General features: G+C 40.1%; 1 protein-coding gene across 1 annotated transcript in view; it reads right to left on the bottom strand.

Moving 5' to 3' along the window:
• LOC105698995 (whirlin) overlaps positions 1-13,384 on the bottom strand; it is a gene marked incomplete at its 3' end in the record, with an annotated part of 42,849 nt that extends 29,465 nt beyond the window's left edge. Inside the window, exons 1-4 of the mRNA XM_023433026.1 lie at positions 13,032-13,384; positions 10,751-10,995; positions 10,029-10,040; positions 3,115-3,245 (exon numbers count right to left, since the gene is read on the bottom strand). Coding sequence (XP_023288794.1) covers positions 3,115-3,245; positions 10,029-10,040; positions 10,751-10,995; positions 13,032-13,384 — 741 coding nt within the window. The remainder of the gene's footprint in view (positions 1-3,114; positions 3,246-10,028; positions 10,041-10,750; positions 10,996-13,031) is intronic.
• Positions 13,385-16,147: the final 2,763 nt, after the last annotated feature.

The raw sequence follows: 16,147 nt of genomic DNA, 5'->3' as shown, positions 1-16,147 counted from the left end.
TAATTCGAAAAATAACGAAGTACCAAATTAAAAATTTATCAATAATACAGCGTGTACCGAGATTGGTCGGATTGCGAGAGCTAATTTGAAGAAATGTTATTAATGTCAATCTCTGAAATCATGCGAATATTTCTTTTCCACATTTCTAAACTCAAAGCCCCTTTAGATATCTTTTAGGTATAACCGGGACTAAATATATCTTATTTGCCAAGAAATAACGTTACATTGAATTCAATATTTATCAATGGTGCATCGTCAACGAGACAGATTGGAACTCGAGGATTACTGTTTAATAAATTTCCGGATGCCCGGATTATCAACAATGCCTTGTACCCCGATTAAATTTCTCAGCGCCTTTCATATCATCTTAATTCTTAACAAATTTCTCCATTTCAATGTGTGAGTCCATAAGAAAACTTTCTGTCCAATTTTTCAAAATTAAGATCCCATTCTCAACTACCTTGTTTATCGATATATTCATCTCGGACGGAATAACAATATCGACGGTTATCAACAATGCACTGTACCCCGATTAAATTTCTCAGCGCCTTTCATATCATCTTAATTCTTAACAAATTTCTCCATTTCAACGTCTGAGTCCATGCGAAAACTTTCTGCCCAATTTTCCAAAATTAAGATCCTATTCTCAGCCACCTTGTTTATCGATAAATTGTTCTCGGACGGGATAACAATATCGACGGTTATCAACAATGCATTGTACACCGAGGTCGGCCGGAATGCGAGGGCTAATTTTAAAAAAGTTCCTGGGTGACAGTGCCCTGCTCCATGCGCATACTTTCTTGTATAGTTTCGCCTCTTCATACTTTTACCGAGGCCGATACACTGATGGCCCATTGTAAGGAAGCTTTTGTCTGAAGAGTCGCGATCCAGTAGAGCACGATGAGCTTCCGGTTCCGGTCGCCTATCAGAGCATCGTTTACCCCGGGGATCACCTCGTCGGCAAACTTGAACGAGTTCTTCACTTCGACGTGTCCTTCGAATTTTCAAATCCATTCCCCGAGTGCCCCCCACCCCGAATTGACACTAGGTTTACGGGACCCGTCAATTTTACGGAATTTAAACTTCAAAAAGAAATACCGAAAAAACCATAGCATTAATTTTAACCATTTTTGTATCGTAAATTAATCATTTCATCCAAAGAATTTGCACACACGATTATTTTTTCCTAAGCCTTCTAATTATTAAGATCTGTATGTAGTATACCTATCTCTACGAAACCCGTCAAATTGACGGACTAGCTAATTTCATAAACAATCCATATATATTTGCTTCGTTGCAGTGAGTGTAAGGCGAAGATGAGAGTGAAAGTTTGCATTGAAAGTGGAGAAATAGAAGGATCTTCGGATAGTGAAGAGGAAAACTTCTTGAAAGGGTGTCGTAACAAGAAAAGGATGCGCTTTCTTTCTAGTTCTGACTCCGAGGATGAGAGGACGAGCATTCCAATCATTTCCGTGATAATTTTTAAAAAAGGACTTTTTACTTATTAATAATTTATTTAAACGTAAAGCCTAGGGTTGTTTAATACAGACTTAATTTGAATAAATCGATTTTTTAAAGAAAATGCGTGTTTTCGTTTACCCGTCAATTTGACGGGTGCTCATAGAAACAGGTATATAAAAAAACGCCCGTAAACCTAGTGTTAAACAAAAAGATTCGCGCCCCTCCACAGGACGTAACAATAAATTCTAAAGGAAGCGCCAGAAATCTGAAAAATATGAACATTCTCTTCGACGGCTTTACACTTGTTAAACGAGGTCTTCTGCTCATTGACAATGCGACCGAGTTTCACGTTTTCGAGATTTCACCCCGTCCAACGAGGGGCACATTTATTTCTTATTATGTCTAAGATATACCTTATCATTTTTTAAAGTGACGTGAAAGGTGGTTTTAATCGGTGGTCACCAAATTCTTTTAAGATGATATGAATGGCGCTGAGAAATTTAATCGACGTCGATAAAACGAAATTCATCTATACTCTTTTTGATGCGAATGCCGTTTTGAATACTCAAATGGTAACATAAGCTAATTTGTACCTCATATTGGTCTTTATATGCTAAATCTGTACCGGAACGTATACATTATTTTTATAACAAACTGTATCGTACCGCGAGGGCGTGAAGAATCTCAAGCATTCTATAACAATATACCGTATGAAAAATAAAATGTATTATTATATTGCGGTATTTAATTTCCTGAGATGGGCAGCCAAGGGTCACGGGGCGACATTTTCCTCAAAGAAAGCGCTCATTTAATTCAGAGACATGAATTGAGCGAATTTACATTAGAACTACAAAGACCAGTCAAAATAACTGGTTTCAAATGACCTATCCTATAAAAAAAAAAAATCGCCGGTAGTTCTAGTGTTAATGTTCGAAACAGCCCCTCGTGCCTTACTCTGAGAAATTCCTACGGAATTAGGGTGCCTGCGAAGAAGTCTCGGTGCTATCGGTCTTTATATACTAAATCTTTACCGGAATTTGAACGTCAACTCATTCTCTACTCTCCTTTTTGGAAATGCGACTACATATAGTCGCCTAAATTCAACGAGGAATGCGCAGGAGGCAAAATTGGCCATTCGCTAAATTACCGCCGAAGTATACTGTTGCCCTTTGAAATACCTTTTCAAAAACCGTAACCCAATTAGATCTCGGCAAAAAACGGAAACCTAGAAATTATTTTTATAACAAACTATATCATCCCGCGAGGGCGTGAAGAAGCTAAAGTATTCTATAACAATATACCGTATGAAAAATAAAATGTACCCCAGTAGCATAGAATAATTTCTAAATATTTCTTTGTAATATTTGCTGAATATCTCAAACGACAGATTTCTTAAGATTTCTTGTAGATTTCATTGGAAGATNGAGTTGAGCGAGTTTAATGTTCAAAACAGCCCCTCGTGCCTTACCCTGAGAAATTCCTACGGAATTAGGGTGCCTGCCAAGAAGTCTCGGTGCACGAAGGCGTCATGAAAACTGATCTTACGGGTCTCTTTACGAGCTACAACTTGAAACGGCCATCGAGAAGGGGGAGTCTTCACCCCATGCTGGCAAATATAAACTCAGGATGGATGAAAATGTTATGAAAACTGACCTTAAGGGCTTCCTCGTGGGTAACGGCTCGAAAGGGGGTGCCGTTTACTTCCAAAATGGTGTCCCCAGGTCTGAGACCGGCTCGTTCAGCCACCGAACCCTCCTCCACCCTGGAGATGTAGACACCAACCCCTGAGGACAATTACCGGAAATCTCATTCAAGGAAGTTCCCGAGGCATCGGGTCCATCCGTGGCGTCATTTCCACCATGAAATTCTCCAAAGTCCCCAAATCCCCCGAAAGTCCCATCGTCGTGGCTGTGCAGAATTTTCATCAGCTATAACTTTAAAAAGGAATATTTGTTGACCAGGAAACGAGACCACGGATGGGAAACAAACTGATATCAACACGTAGAATAGAGATGCAGAGAATAAGAGATGATGTGGATGCATAAGCGGTGAATAGAAAGTGATCCCCGAATATCCTTTGTGATTTTGGTGATCTTCATATAATACATAACTACGTGAAATCGGGATAATTGCGAGTAAATAAACCATGCATTGAGTGTAGGGAAAAGAGAGACGGAACGGGAAGAAAAAAAAGAAACATCTATGCGAACCTGGAACTGGAAAATGAAAAGAGACATCCAAAATTTGTTATCTTCCGTAGTACTAAAATTATGAGTAATCAAATATAATAGTGGCACACATTGAAAAAGAAAGATCTCGTAATTCTCTGACATTTGTCTTCGTTTTTAATTTCTCCGAAAAGCAATTAAATACTTAATTATCGATCATATTATTCATCTAATTCTGATGGGTCCTTACAGGCCACTGATTTCGATCGCAGGGTCTGTATTAACTTTTTGCGAAACTCCAAGGAATTTGTCTAGCGTTTCCATCTTTCGGAAATTTTTCGGAGATTAAGGTGAAGTGAAACCCCCTTCAAATCAGTCGATTCAAATACAACACATTTTTTAAGGGTATTGGGCCGAACTGTCCGAAACTTTGACACATGACTCGTAATCATCTAAGAATTGTCTTGACACATTCAAAATTTGTATTTTTGGAAAAAATTTGTTAACTTAACACTGACCATAATCAAAATGGCGTCGAGCTCTCATATTTCGATCAATATACAATTATCGAAGGCTCCGGTATGAGAAACGAAAGGGTCAGGACAATTTTACGACAATTTAGAACACTCTGTTAATTGATAAACTCGCATTTGAACTTGATAAAGGCAAAAAGAGCGTTTTATGTGCTTCTATGCCAAAACGCTGGAAATACGAGGTCTCGGTGTGAAAATTTAGTTGACCTGGAAATCACAGATGGCGCAGGGGGTCCTTCTGCAGTCAATTAGGGCCCCAGAAAGCATGAATCCAGAGGATTTCTGGAGTTTTACTTCGATTTCTTTATAATTATTGTACAGAAATGACAGGTGGAGCATGCCATTTAGTGCAGTACCCAATATAATTCGACACAACCGTAAATATAAAAACAAACGCCGGTAACGTAGGTATTTAGAAAGAACTTTTTTATCGGCGTCGATCAAGTTCCTCGACGTGTTTCACTTCACCTTAAGTTCCGATCGCGAGGAAGGAACGAAAATCGTAGTTTTGGCCGATGTTAATTTGCCCGATTGGAGGAGACACGCTATCGTGGCCGACTTTTACGGTAATCACGGCGGTGTGTCGCGGTACACGCTCGCCATTTAATTAGCCGACGAGCCGGCTCGAAAAGCAGAGGAAGAGAGGGTTAAAAGACAGGGAGTGAAAATTAGTCAGCTACAAAGAGCCGGAAGGACAATGAGCTCGTTAGGGGGCCCCTGAGTCGAGGCTCCTTCATCGATTCTCGCCCTTAATGAAAGATCGGCATTATTTAACCCGGCCGCCTCCGGTGTATCGATTCTTCCTTTCATTATTCAGGGATTCGATAAATGATTATCGGATTTTGCCCCGAAGGAGAGGCATCCGACGTGGTATCGCCTCCTTCCGACGTTTCGACACGAAGTCCTGGTCGCGACGTCAAGAGGCCTCGAAAATTGATTTTCACTCAAAAATGGTATTTCTTTTATACTCGGAGGAAAATGAATGCCTCAAAATTACAGATGCCTACCTGTTGGATATTTCTGTTTTAGGTACAGTTAAAAGCTGTCCCATTAAACAATTAATTCAGCTACATTTATTTTTTGACATGTACAATTAATAGAAATAATTCTGTAGGTGCCATCTGTAAATGCAGCTGAAAATGGCTGTTAATACTGACAGGGATGGAACTGGTATATATAAAGCATTACAAAATTGTAGATGCAACAAAAAATATCCGTTGACATTATGGATTCACTCTGTTCAGGTTATCGTTTTCGGAAAGTTTAAGGGGAAAAACCACATTAGGATGTTCATAAAATCGGACTTTTTTCATTATATAAATTGTTAGTATAACTATTTAAGAATACGTTGCCAAAATCTCAATGCGAAATTCGAATTCGTTCCGATTTTATGATCGTAAAACCGACTGCCCTGTTTCTTACTTTTTCACATGTACAATTAACAGAAATAGTTCTGTAAGAGCCATCTGTAAATGCAGCTGAAAATGGCTGTTAATACTGACAGGGATGGAACTGGTATATATNAGTATTGGGTCGCGAGATATCTCGTCCAAGGTAACGAAAGGGTTAATTCTACCTCGCCCTCCTCGTTCCAATTATTTTCCTCCCCCAAGCTCTCAACATCCTTTTATCGCATAAACAAATGAAATTCAAGCTCGGATACGACCAAAAAAACATAATTGTAGTACCGTACGTTTCCTAGGTACACATAGCACTCATGCTTGAGTAAATTTAAAACGTAATTGCCCGCGCATTTTACATTTACAAGAAATTCTAATTGTAAAGTACGAGTCGTGGTTTACAAAGGATTTCCCAAAAGTAGGTGTCATTTTGAATTTCGAATAACGCAACTCGTTTCGAAAAAGTATTAATTTTTTCATTTCAATCCGAAGTACAAAGTGAAGTGTAAAATATGTATACTTTAAATGACCATCTTAAGGTGAAGTGAAACACCTCTCAAATCAGTCGATTCGAATAAGACACCCTTTTTTAAGGGTATTGAACCGAACCGTCTGAAACTTTGACACATGACTCGTGAGTACCTAGGAATTATCCTGACAATATCGAAATGTGGATTTTCGACCAAAATTGTTTAACTTGGCCCAGACCAGAACCAAAATTGCGTCAAGTTCTCATATTTCAATCGATATCCAATTATTCAAGGCTCTAATATGGGATATGAAAGTGTCAGGACAATTGTACGACAATTTAGAACACTCTGGTAATCTATCAACTTACATTTGCACAGGATAAAGGCAAAAAAAGTGTATTATGCTACTCTATGCTAAAACGATGGGAGTACGAGGTTTCGGAGTGAAAATTTAGTTGACATGGACATCACAGATGGCGCAGGGGGTCCCTCTACAGTCAATTAGGTCCTCGGAAACCATGAATCCAGGGAATATCTGGAGTTTTACTTCGATTTCTTTATAATTATTCTACGAAAACGACAGACGGAGTATGTATGCATTAAGGATAATGCCCAACATAATTCGACACAGCTGTCGCTATAAAAACGAACGGTGGCAACGTAGGTATTTAGGAAAACCGTTTTTACCGATGTCGATTAAATTCTTCGACGCGTTTCACTCCACCTTAAGGGAATGTGAAAGTAGCATGCGAAAGTGCAATCGTTCATAAAACTTTTCACAGAACTGGGTGTCTCAAATCGTTTCATACTTTAAAACATGAATACGGAGACCATAAGGTAGGTCATGAAACTCGGAAAATTTAATTTTTTATAAACCATTTATAAAATACCTATAAACAAATTTGAAAGGAATTGAAATTTCAAGAGCTTCAGGACCTTCCTTATAGTCTTCCTATTCACGTTGTAAAGTTTCAAACTATTCGGTAAATCGAATTGGGAGAACAGTTTTATAAACAAAACCTCTTCGACGTCACTTTCACATCACCTTAAGGTGAACCGAAACCCGTCGAGAACCTTAATCGTCGTCGGTAAAAACGAATTCTACTGACTGATGTACGATTTGAAACAGTCTCCACCCTTTTTGACGGTAACGCCATTTCGGCTACATGGTGGTATCATAAAATGGCACACCACTTTACCGACGTGTCAATATATTGACAGATATATCGTCCTGCGTTAAGAATTGTATGAAATGGTGCACGCCATGTGTCATTTCGATCGAATGATTGTAAAAAAGTCGAAGTAAAACTGAAGAAATCCTCTGAATTTCTGATATATGATGCTCATCATTTGCTGCGCATAAACCTGATGTGATACCCTGATCGACTGTACGATCATCCGTTGCATTTAAAGTTAAGTACCTAATCGTTGTTCTCAAGAGCTCGTGCTGGGTGATTAGATGCGTTACCTTCATCTTAACCCAGAAGTTTCGAAAATACTTTTTTGCCATTATCACGTACAAATGCACATTTTTCAATTACTAGAGTGTTTGGAATACGTGACTCTCCTGACACTTCGTTTCTAATATAGAATAATTCGAAAATTATGTAATGTTCGAATTATGGGAACATGTTTCCATTTTGGTTTCACGCCAGGCTAGATAAAAAAAGATTTGTATGAAAATCTAAATTTTGAAAGTGTCAGGTCATTGTTACGTCCTACGTAGGCCATTCGTCTAATTACACGACAATAATCATCAAGCGAAAGAAATTCACAAACATCCTTTAACATATTTTAACATCTTCTACCAACAAGTNTCAACCCCCCTTCTTTAACCTTTCAAATATAATTCCCATCAACAAGCGTCGAAATGTATTTTTATTAAAAATATTGTTTCAACCCCCCCTTCTTTAACCTTTCATATATAATTCGCATCGAAATGTATTTTTATCACCTAAGAATCATCCGAAAATCATGTTCCGTCGTTCTTAACGTTTGAAAATCAATTCATAGAAGGCATCGAATGAGATATTTTAATAAGAAAATTTCTCCAGATATTTATTCCCATTTCTTTCTTATTTAACCAAGTTTACTTCAGAATGCCTACGGGTCAACTCGGTACCTCTTCTGCTTGGCGTAATCGCATCTCGCGTCGAATTGACTTGTACGGCAAAAAGAAAAATTGATTACCCGAGTTTCCAGGGAAATCGCATGTCGGCGAAACGAAGCATGCTCTTTTTCTCCGAAAGTCGAAAATCGAACGAGGTCTTCTTGCATTGTTTGCGGGGCTTGGTACTTCGCGGAACATAATTAGCGCGACTAATGAACGATCGATTGCCCAATTACTTTCTCTTCTAGGTTCTTGTTACTGTACAGGATGCATACAGTGTCATGCAAAACAATCGTTGGCTCGCCCAGCCCGGAAGAGCTCCGTGCAACATTAATCGAGCGTCGCGCAAAACGCCGCTAATTAATTCTCCGATTTACAAAATAATGACGCTATTACTGCCAGCGTAAATAACTCGCATAAAAGCTGAGCCACTTTTTTCATATTTCTGCAATGAGGGCAAAATATGTTTAAAAATAAAAATAAAACTACTGCTCATAAAAAAAACGCATTATTCGACCGTCAAAGGGTGCGAACTTTCCAGGCTGAGAAGCTGAATTTTCATGCAACATCGATGCTCTTATCGCTTCTATTTTGTCTTGATTATTGCGAATATCCAGAAGAACGCTAAATCGTGGAGAAGAGTAATGCCAGATTCTAAATTTCACAAGAACCTAATTACTTTCTCGTCGTTTTGATAACTCTGATTCCACGGAAAATACGTTCGCGCTATCAGTCAATTACGCTTCACGTATCGAAAAATATTTCATGTAATTGGATAAAAATTACAAACAGTTTACGTGGCTTTTTTGATAACCTAAGATTCAAGTTAAAAGTTTCCTTAAGGCGATTTAAGATGATATGGAAGGCACTGAGAAATTTAATCAACGTTGATAAAACAAAATTCATCTATACCCTTTTTGGTGGTAATGCCGTTTTGAATACTCAAGAGGGAAAGTAAGCTGGCGCATCCCGTTACCGATATTTATATTTATGTTGAAGTCTTTTATAGTCTATGTTGAGAATTATACGAACTGAGGCGTTCCAAATGTCATTTCGGTAAAGTAATGATAAAAAGATCGGTAAAGTAATGATAAAAAGATCGGTAAAGTAATGATAAAAAGATCGGTAAAGTAATGATAAAAATTCGGTAAAGTAATGATAAAAAGATAAGAAAGATAAAACTGTCGAAATCCCGTGAATTCATTATTCTAACGACTGTTTAGGACTGACGTCGCCATTTGTGACGTTCAGCTGCAACTCAATTTTTTCTCAAAAAACACACGTTAGCTGTGGGACAAGCCAGCATTTTCTTGCAATCGTTGATGAAAGTATTTTCCATATTTTCCCACTTGACTCTGTAATATTCCATTTCTACGGTTCTAATTGTTCTAATTGTTCGAGCTAGGTCCTAAAACTCTTCATTTTCGATTCTAAGTCTCCAAGAAGCATAAAACATCGAAATCGTGCCCGGACCACGCCATGCTCGTTCAATTCCATGAGAAATAAGTAATTTTTGGATGAAAAATGAAATTTCATGAGTTCCAGTGCCTATTTTCGGGCCTCCATATTCCCGTGGTAAAATTTGAAACAAATCGGTACCCCCAATTCGGAGAATACTTTCCCCAACGATTTGACTTCTCAGATATAAATAGGCTGACCCTTTTATTCATATCACCTTAAGGACGTCAATTTAAAAAATGGCTCACATTCTGTAATTGCTACAGATGGGTAGTAGCTTACAAATTTAGTAGACCTTTTCCCCTACCACGTCAATTTTAGATTACTTATTCTCGATTCTCCGCAAGATTTCGCCTTCCGATTGGTATCCAAAAAACGTTCCTCGGATTACTCTCCTCCTTTATTCGCTTAATTATTACGCTGGTTACCTGACTGCGCATCTGGTAAAGCGAAACAGAAAGATTTCGCAGTGACTGTCTTAGTTTCTGATCAGGATCGAAGTGAACCAATCGAATAGCACCCTCAACGATTCTTATTCGATTGGTCGATTAAACGTCATTGGGAACAATTTTATATGAGTCATTCCGCAAAGCGCCTCGGAGCTGCCAAAGGGAAAACCCAGTCCGCGATGAAGAAAGACTTCTTGAAATGCGCGAAAATGTCGGAAATGTGCTCAGAAGATATTTACGAGCTGAGGAACTACCCCTAAGGCTCCTGGCATGCAATTAAGTTTCTTCCTTTCTGCGAGAGAGGTAGGAAAACTATGACGCCGGTCCGGATATCTCCTAGATACGAAGAGGCATTCTCTCAAGGCTGAGAAGAAAATACCTAAGAACATATCTTCTTCCTCGGAAAAGCGAAAGCAAGGACAGCCTCGAGAGAAAAGCTCGACCATCGAGGCCCTGCCTTACTCCCTCCGCGTTTGCGGTCGAGCTTTCCTCTTTTGAGGTATCTTGGATCCCCCGCAAAGGGGATTTGCATGGAGCCTTTTCGGAGGTTCTTTTGCTTTTTCTATTTAAATGGTCTCCCTTTTGGCACCTCCCAGGACGGAGCTTCGGCGAATTGGATTCGCCGGCTCTTCGGTAACCTCTTCGTGTCTTGAACTTCCCGCAAAGGCGGAAAGCTTCGAGGGAAAAAGCTCGAGACTCACCGGCATCCTTGCCGCCCTTGACGCAGATCCCGAAGCCGTGGTGGGAATCCGGCGGATCCCTGGTCATAGTGATTGTTCTTACTGTAAGCTCCTGCAAGCTCAGGGGCTGCGGCATCGGCGGAGATTGAGGATTCTGGGAGGTTGGTTGAGAGGAGCTGCTTCGGAGGGCAGATACGCTGGCAGGACTGGACGCAGGAGTGCGCCTGTCCGTTTGCCTCCTCTCCGAGGGTCCATTTCCGAAAAGCCTGGAAAATTTCACGGAATTACTAACTTCGACCGAACCGGCACCGGTACGTCGATGGGATTCGATCGACACTAATCCGTTGGAACAATTAAACCAGTATCGATCGGTTGATACGGTCGATTTGGCGCTAATCCGTTGATGCTGTCAAGCCAGTCCTAAGCCGTTGATGCACCCAACTTAGCACCACCACGTTGATACAATCACCCCAACGTTAAGGTGAAGTGAAACACCTCGAGGAACTTGATCGACGTCAATAAAGAAGATTTTTCTAAATGCCTACGTTGCCGACGTTCGTTTTAATATTGACAGCTGCGTCGAATTATATTGGATATTGTACTAAATAAATTAAAAGTATTTGAGTTCTTTTTTTAACGATGAAAGGTAGATAAGAAATAATTAGTTTAACTAGGTCTATCTCTCGTGCGAGCATCATGCTTACAGGGTTTGTCCGAAAAGTAATGTCAGTGATTTAATTGTGAAGCGACTATACGTCGCAGCGCGCTCGGGCCGGTTGGGATCGGTGGAGCGGGAAGTCAGCTTTCGAACGCACGGTCGCTCACTCGTCTCCGACCATCCAGAGAGTAAGGACAGGCTTTTCCATGAAACGCGTTTTCGCCTCCCGTGCAGGCCGTAATGCAGCGCTAGCTGAGCGTCAGCCCACACAGCCTTCCTCGTGACCCTCTTCCTGGGAGATTCAAAGGTGCCAACGGTTCCCCAGCTGCCCTACAGTCCTGACGTGGCTCCCCCAGACTTTTTTTTGTTTCCGCGCTTGAAAACTCCCATGAAAAGACATCATTTCGAGACAGTTGACAACGTCAAAGTGGCTTGCACCAAGGCTCTAAAGGACATTCCGAAGGAGGCCTACCGTGCCGCCTTCGATGCTTGGAAATCTTGGGGGAAGCGATGTATCGACGCAGGACGACCCTATTTTCAAACCTTTTAACGTGTTGTACCGATCTGATCAATACATTTCTTAAACCCTTTGAGTCCTACGCGCCGCTTTCGTGCTCATCAGATTTCATGTTGAAAAAACCCAGATTGAAAGGTGCCAACGGTTCCCCAGCCGCCCTACAGTCCTGACGTGGCTTCCCTAGACTTTTTCTGTTTCCGCGGTTGACAACTCCCATGAAAAGACATCATTTCGAGACAGTTGACAATGTCAAAGCGGCTTGCACCAAGGCTCTAAAGGACATTCCGAAGGAGGCCTACTGTGCCGCCTTCGATGCCAGGAAATCTCGCTGGAAGCGATGTATCGACGCAGGAGGAGCCTATTTTCAAACCTTTTAATGTGTTGCACCGATCTGATCTATACATTTTTTAAACCCTTTGAGTCCTACACGCCGCTTTCGCGCTCATCAGATTTCATGTTGAAAAAACCCAGATTCAAAGGTGCCAACGGTTCCCCAGCCACCCTACAGTCCTGACGTGGCTCCCCCAGACTTTTTTTTGTTTCCGCGCTTGAAAACTCCCATGAAAGGACATCATTTCGAGACAGTTGACAACGTCAAAGCGGCTTGCACCAAGGCTCTAAAGGACATTTCGAAGGAGGCCTACCGTGCCGCCTTCGTTGCCTGGAAATCTTGGGGGAAGCGATGTATCGACGCAGGACGAGCCTATTTTCAAATCTTTTAACGTGTTGTACCGATCTGATCTACACATTTTTTAAACCCTCTGTGTCCTACGCGCCGCTTTCGCGCTCATCAGATTTCATGACGAAAAAACCCAGGGCATTTGAACGATACCGACAATTGACCGCGCACTCACAATCTGACGAAACGCGCTCAACTTTCCAGACGCATTTTCCGACGAATATCCGACAGAATAAAAGGAGCGCTATCGCGCCGCTTGGATCTTTTTGCATCCCATTCAGAAAGCGCTATTGTGCTGCTCGGCTTTTTTCGACCGTGTTTTTTTAAAAACCTCTGGTAGTTACGGTTAAATCGACTCACTGACATTACTTTTCGGACAAACCCTGTACACGAGGTGAAGATATTCGACTCGGGATATCTTCGGAAGATCTATGGAAGCTATAAGCACCTGAGGACTTGTTCCGGCGAGATGGGTCCACTGGCAGTGCCAGGGTGTCCACGATGCCTATAGGGGGTGGTGTGCGAGGAGTGGTGATGTGGGGCACTGGGTGGCCTCTCGACGATGGTGTAGCTGGTGCCCGGTGGACTGTAGTACCCCCGGTGTTGGCCAGCCTGGTGTCTTCCAGTCGACTCGAGGTCCTCGGCCTCGTAGCAACCCCCGGGGCCTCCAGGACCCCCGGGACCTCCCAGACCGCCGGACCGGGAGAAGTGCGTGCTTCCCCTGAGGAAGTGCGAGCCCGTGGAGCCGCCCCATTGCAGCTCCTGCAGCTCCGAGCCGTAATCCTCCGTGCTGCTGGCCATTCCTTACCTGCGACCGGTTACCCCTAAAACGAAGATCGCACTTCATGGCTTATATAGAAATTTTAAGGTGAAGTGAAACCCCCCTCAAATCAGTCGACCCGAATAAAACATATTTTTTTAAGGGTATTGAACCGAACCGTCTGAAACTTTGACACGTGACTCGTGATCGTCTAAGAATTGTCCTGACACATTCAAAATTGGGATTAATGTAATTTCATTTTTGCCGTATTTAACTTTCCCGCAGCTCATGCAGTTTAAATTAGTCCCAGGAAAAGTCCGAGCAAACGGGGAAACTCCGGGAGGAAACTCGTTAGTGGATTCGGCCCCTCGCGTCCAACTTATACGTGAATATATTGAATTGGGCCAATTTTGTTTAAACCAACGAACCCCAATGTTTCTATAATCTCCCAAGAAAACGTTCCCTCTCTCCGACCTGCCTCAATTTGGCCCATTAACCTTTTCGTTACCTTGGACGAGATATCTCGCGACCCAATACTGGCCGATTAACGCTTTTGACGAGATATNTTAATAAAATAATGTCAAAGTTAGATCAAATTCGAATTAATTTTTCACCCTCAATAAAATTCATAAAAAACGGCTGAAAATCAGCCTCCTAATGTGGTTTCCCCTTTTAAACATATTGGTAAGCGTTATGGATAAAATCTGAAGATTTCACAGATTCAAGATATGAAATTTACTGATTTCTTCCGTAGAAGTACCGAACGCAAGCATGCACATAAAATGATCGAATGCGTATGCAAGTAATTGCGCATCGGAAATGACTTTCTTCTATTGAATGACGCGACGCGATGCCTCGATGCCAATAACTCCCGATTCCTGTTCAATTTTAGTATTTTCACATTAATTATTGTGTCCATAATATATAACTTCACATTTAGGTAAGTCAATCTCGTTGGATGAAGTTCTAAAAAAAATATGACCTCGTGTTTTTCAGGGAATTCTAAAGATCATGACAGACCTTCCCAAGATCCTATATACGTCAAAAATCCAAGGGAAGTCTTCACTAAATTGTAAAAAAAGTTGACTGTTTCATAAATAAATAAATTTAAAGACAATTGTTATGCAACCTTTAAACTGTAACCCACTCATTAACTTACCTAGCCCAGTACCCTTGTAAAACGAAAGAAGAAGGATTATTATATGGTGCTGGAATCGCCGATTGATCGGTAAGCAATCCAAATTATTAATAATTTTCTCAAATTTCTAGTTTTCGGACATTATTTTTCAAACGCGTTCGTCTGGAATCGACATTTTTTTTATTCGCGGGAATTCTAGTTCAAAAAGTTATGAACCGATCGTCATGAAAATTGAAAGTATTTCTTTATGAAATTACGAAGAACATGAACCAACATTTAGGATGATATCATAATTTTAAAGGTTTTTCTTGTATTGCAAAATAAAAGAAAAAATGGTGAAAATCGATACATTTTTTTTTCAAACACCTGTCAACTCTTCAATTTTTACAATTTTTCCTCGCCATGAGGTTCATGTTCTTAGAAAACATGTTAATAATGTAAAAAAAGGAATTCTAAAGATCATTCTAAAGATCAGAGAATTCTAAAGATCATTACAGCCCTTAGCAAGATCCTATATACGTCAAAAATCCAAGGGAAGTATTCTTCACTAAATTGTAAAAAAAGTTGACTGTTTCATAAATAAAGAAATCTAAAGACAATTGTTATGCAACCTTTAAACTGTAACATTAAAGTGTTTATGTTGGAGGTTCTCAAAATTCCTGATAATCATTTTAATGGTATACTTATATTCTATAGGTATCCAGGATGACAAAACGGAAATCAATAACTCTTTTATAACCACTGAGAACATTGAATATGATTCATTCTTGATTGTAAAGGAGTTTTAGATTTCTGTTTTGACATATGGGAGAATATACCATTAAAATAACTATTTAGGAATTTGGGGAGGTTCTAAAATTATCATTTCAATATCGTGACACCTTACAAATGTATATCTGTAACTATTACAGAATTTTATCAGGAAATTTTACAAAAAGTATCCTGTTACCTTCACAGATATTGTTCTGTTACTTTTACATGTATAAAGTTGTACTCTTTACAGTTACTTATCCGTAATACTTCCGGATGTTTATCCGTAACACTTACAAATATTTTCCTGTAATCCCTACAGATAGTTATCCTGTAATCTTTACGAAATCAAGTAACAGAAACTTGACTGCAACGCTCACAGAAATAATTCCTATTCCAAGAGATAAAATCGGTACATTTAACAGATTTTTTCTCTCCGTGTATAAATTCAACCAGTTAACTGCGTTTGACGAGTAGACATGTTGGTAAACCGTAACGTAGCAATAAATTCTTTAGGTAACTGGTTCAAATAATGCATTAAGGGGTTGTGAATGTGATATCCGAAAGGGCAATCGTTCGTGAAACTTTTCTAGGAAGTGGGTGTAGAGAATCGTTTCAAACTTTACAACGTGAATATGGAGGCTATAAAGAAGGTCCTTACACCCATGAAATTTGATTTTTAGTAAAAAATTTTTTTAATAACCTATAAACAATTTTTGTAATACTTCAAATTCCATGGGTGTCAGGATCTTCCTTATAGCCTTCATATTCACGTTGTAAACGTTGAAACGATTTGATACACCCGGTTCAGAGAAAAGTTTCATAAACGGGATCTCTTTGACGTTACTTTTATATCATCTTAAAAATATTGTTTCAACCCCTCTTCTTTAACCTTTCAAATATAATTCCCATCAAC

The sequence above is a fragment of the Orussus abietinus genome, unplaced genomic scaffold, assembly GCF_000612105.2.
Source record: "Orussus abietinus isolate OABI.00-Male unplaced genomic scaffold, Oabi_2.0 scaffold522, whole genome shotgun sequence".
Taxonomy (NCBI): Eukaryota; Metazoa; Arthropoda; class Insecta; order Hymenoptera; family Orussidae; genus Orussus; species Orussus abietinus.
The sequence above is the reverse complement of the archived record's forward strand: the minus strand, read 5'-3'. Positions and strand labels throughout refer to the sequence as shown.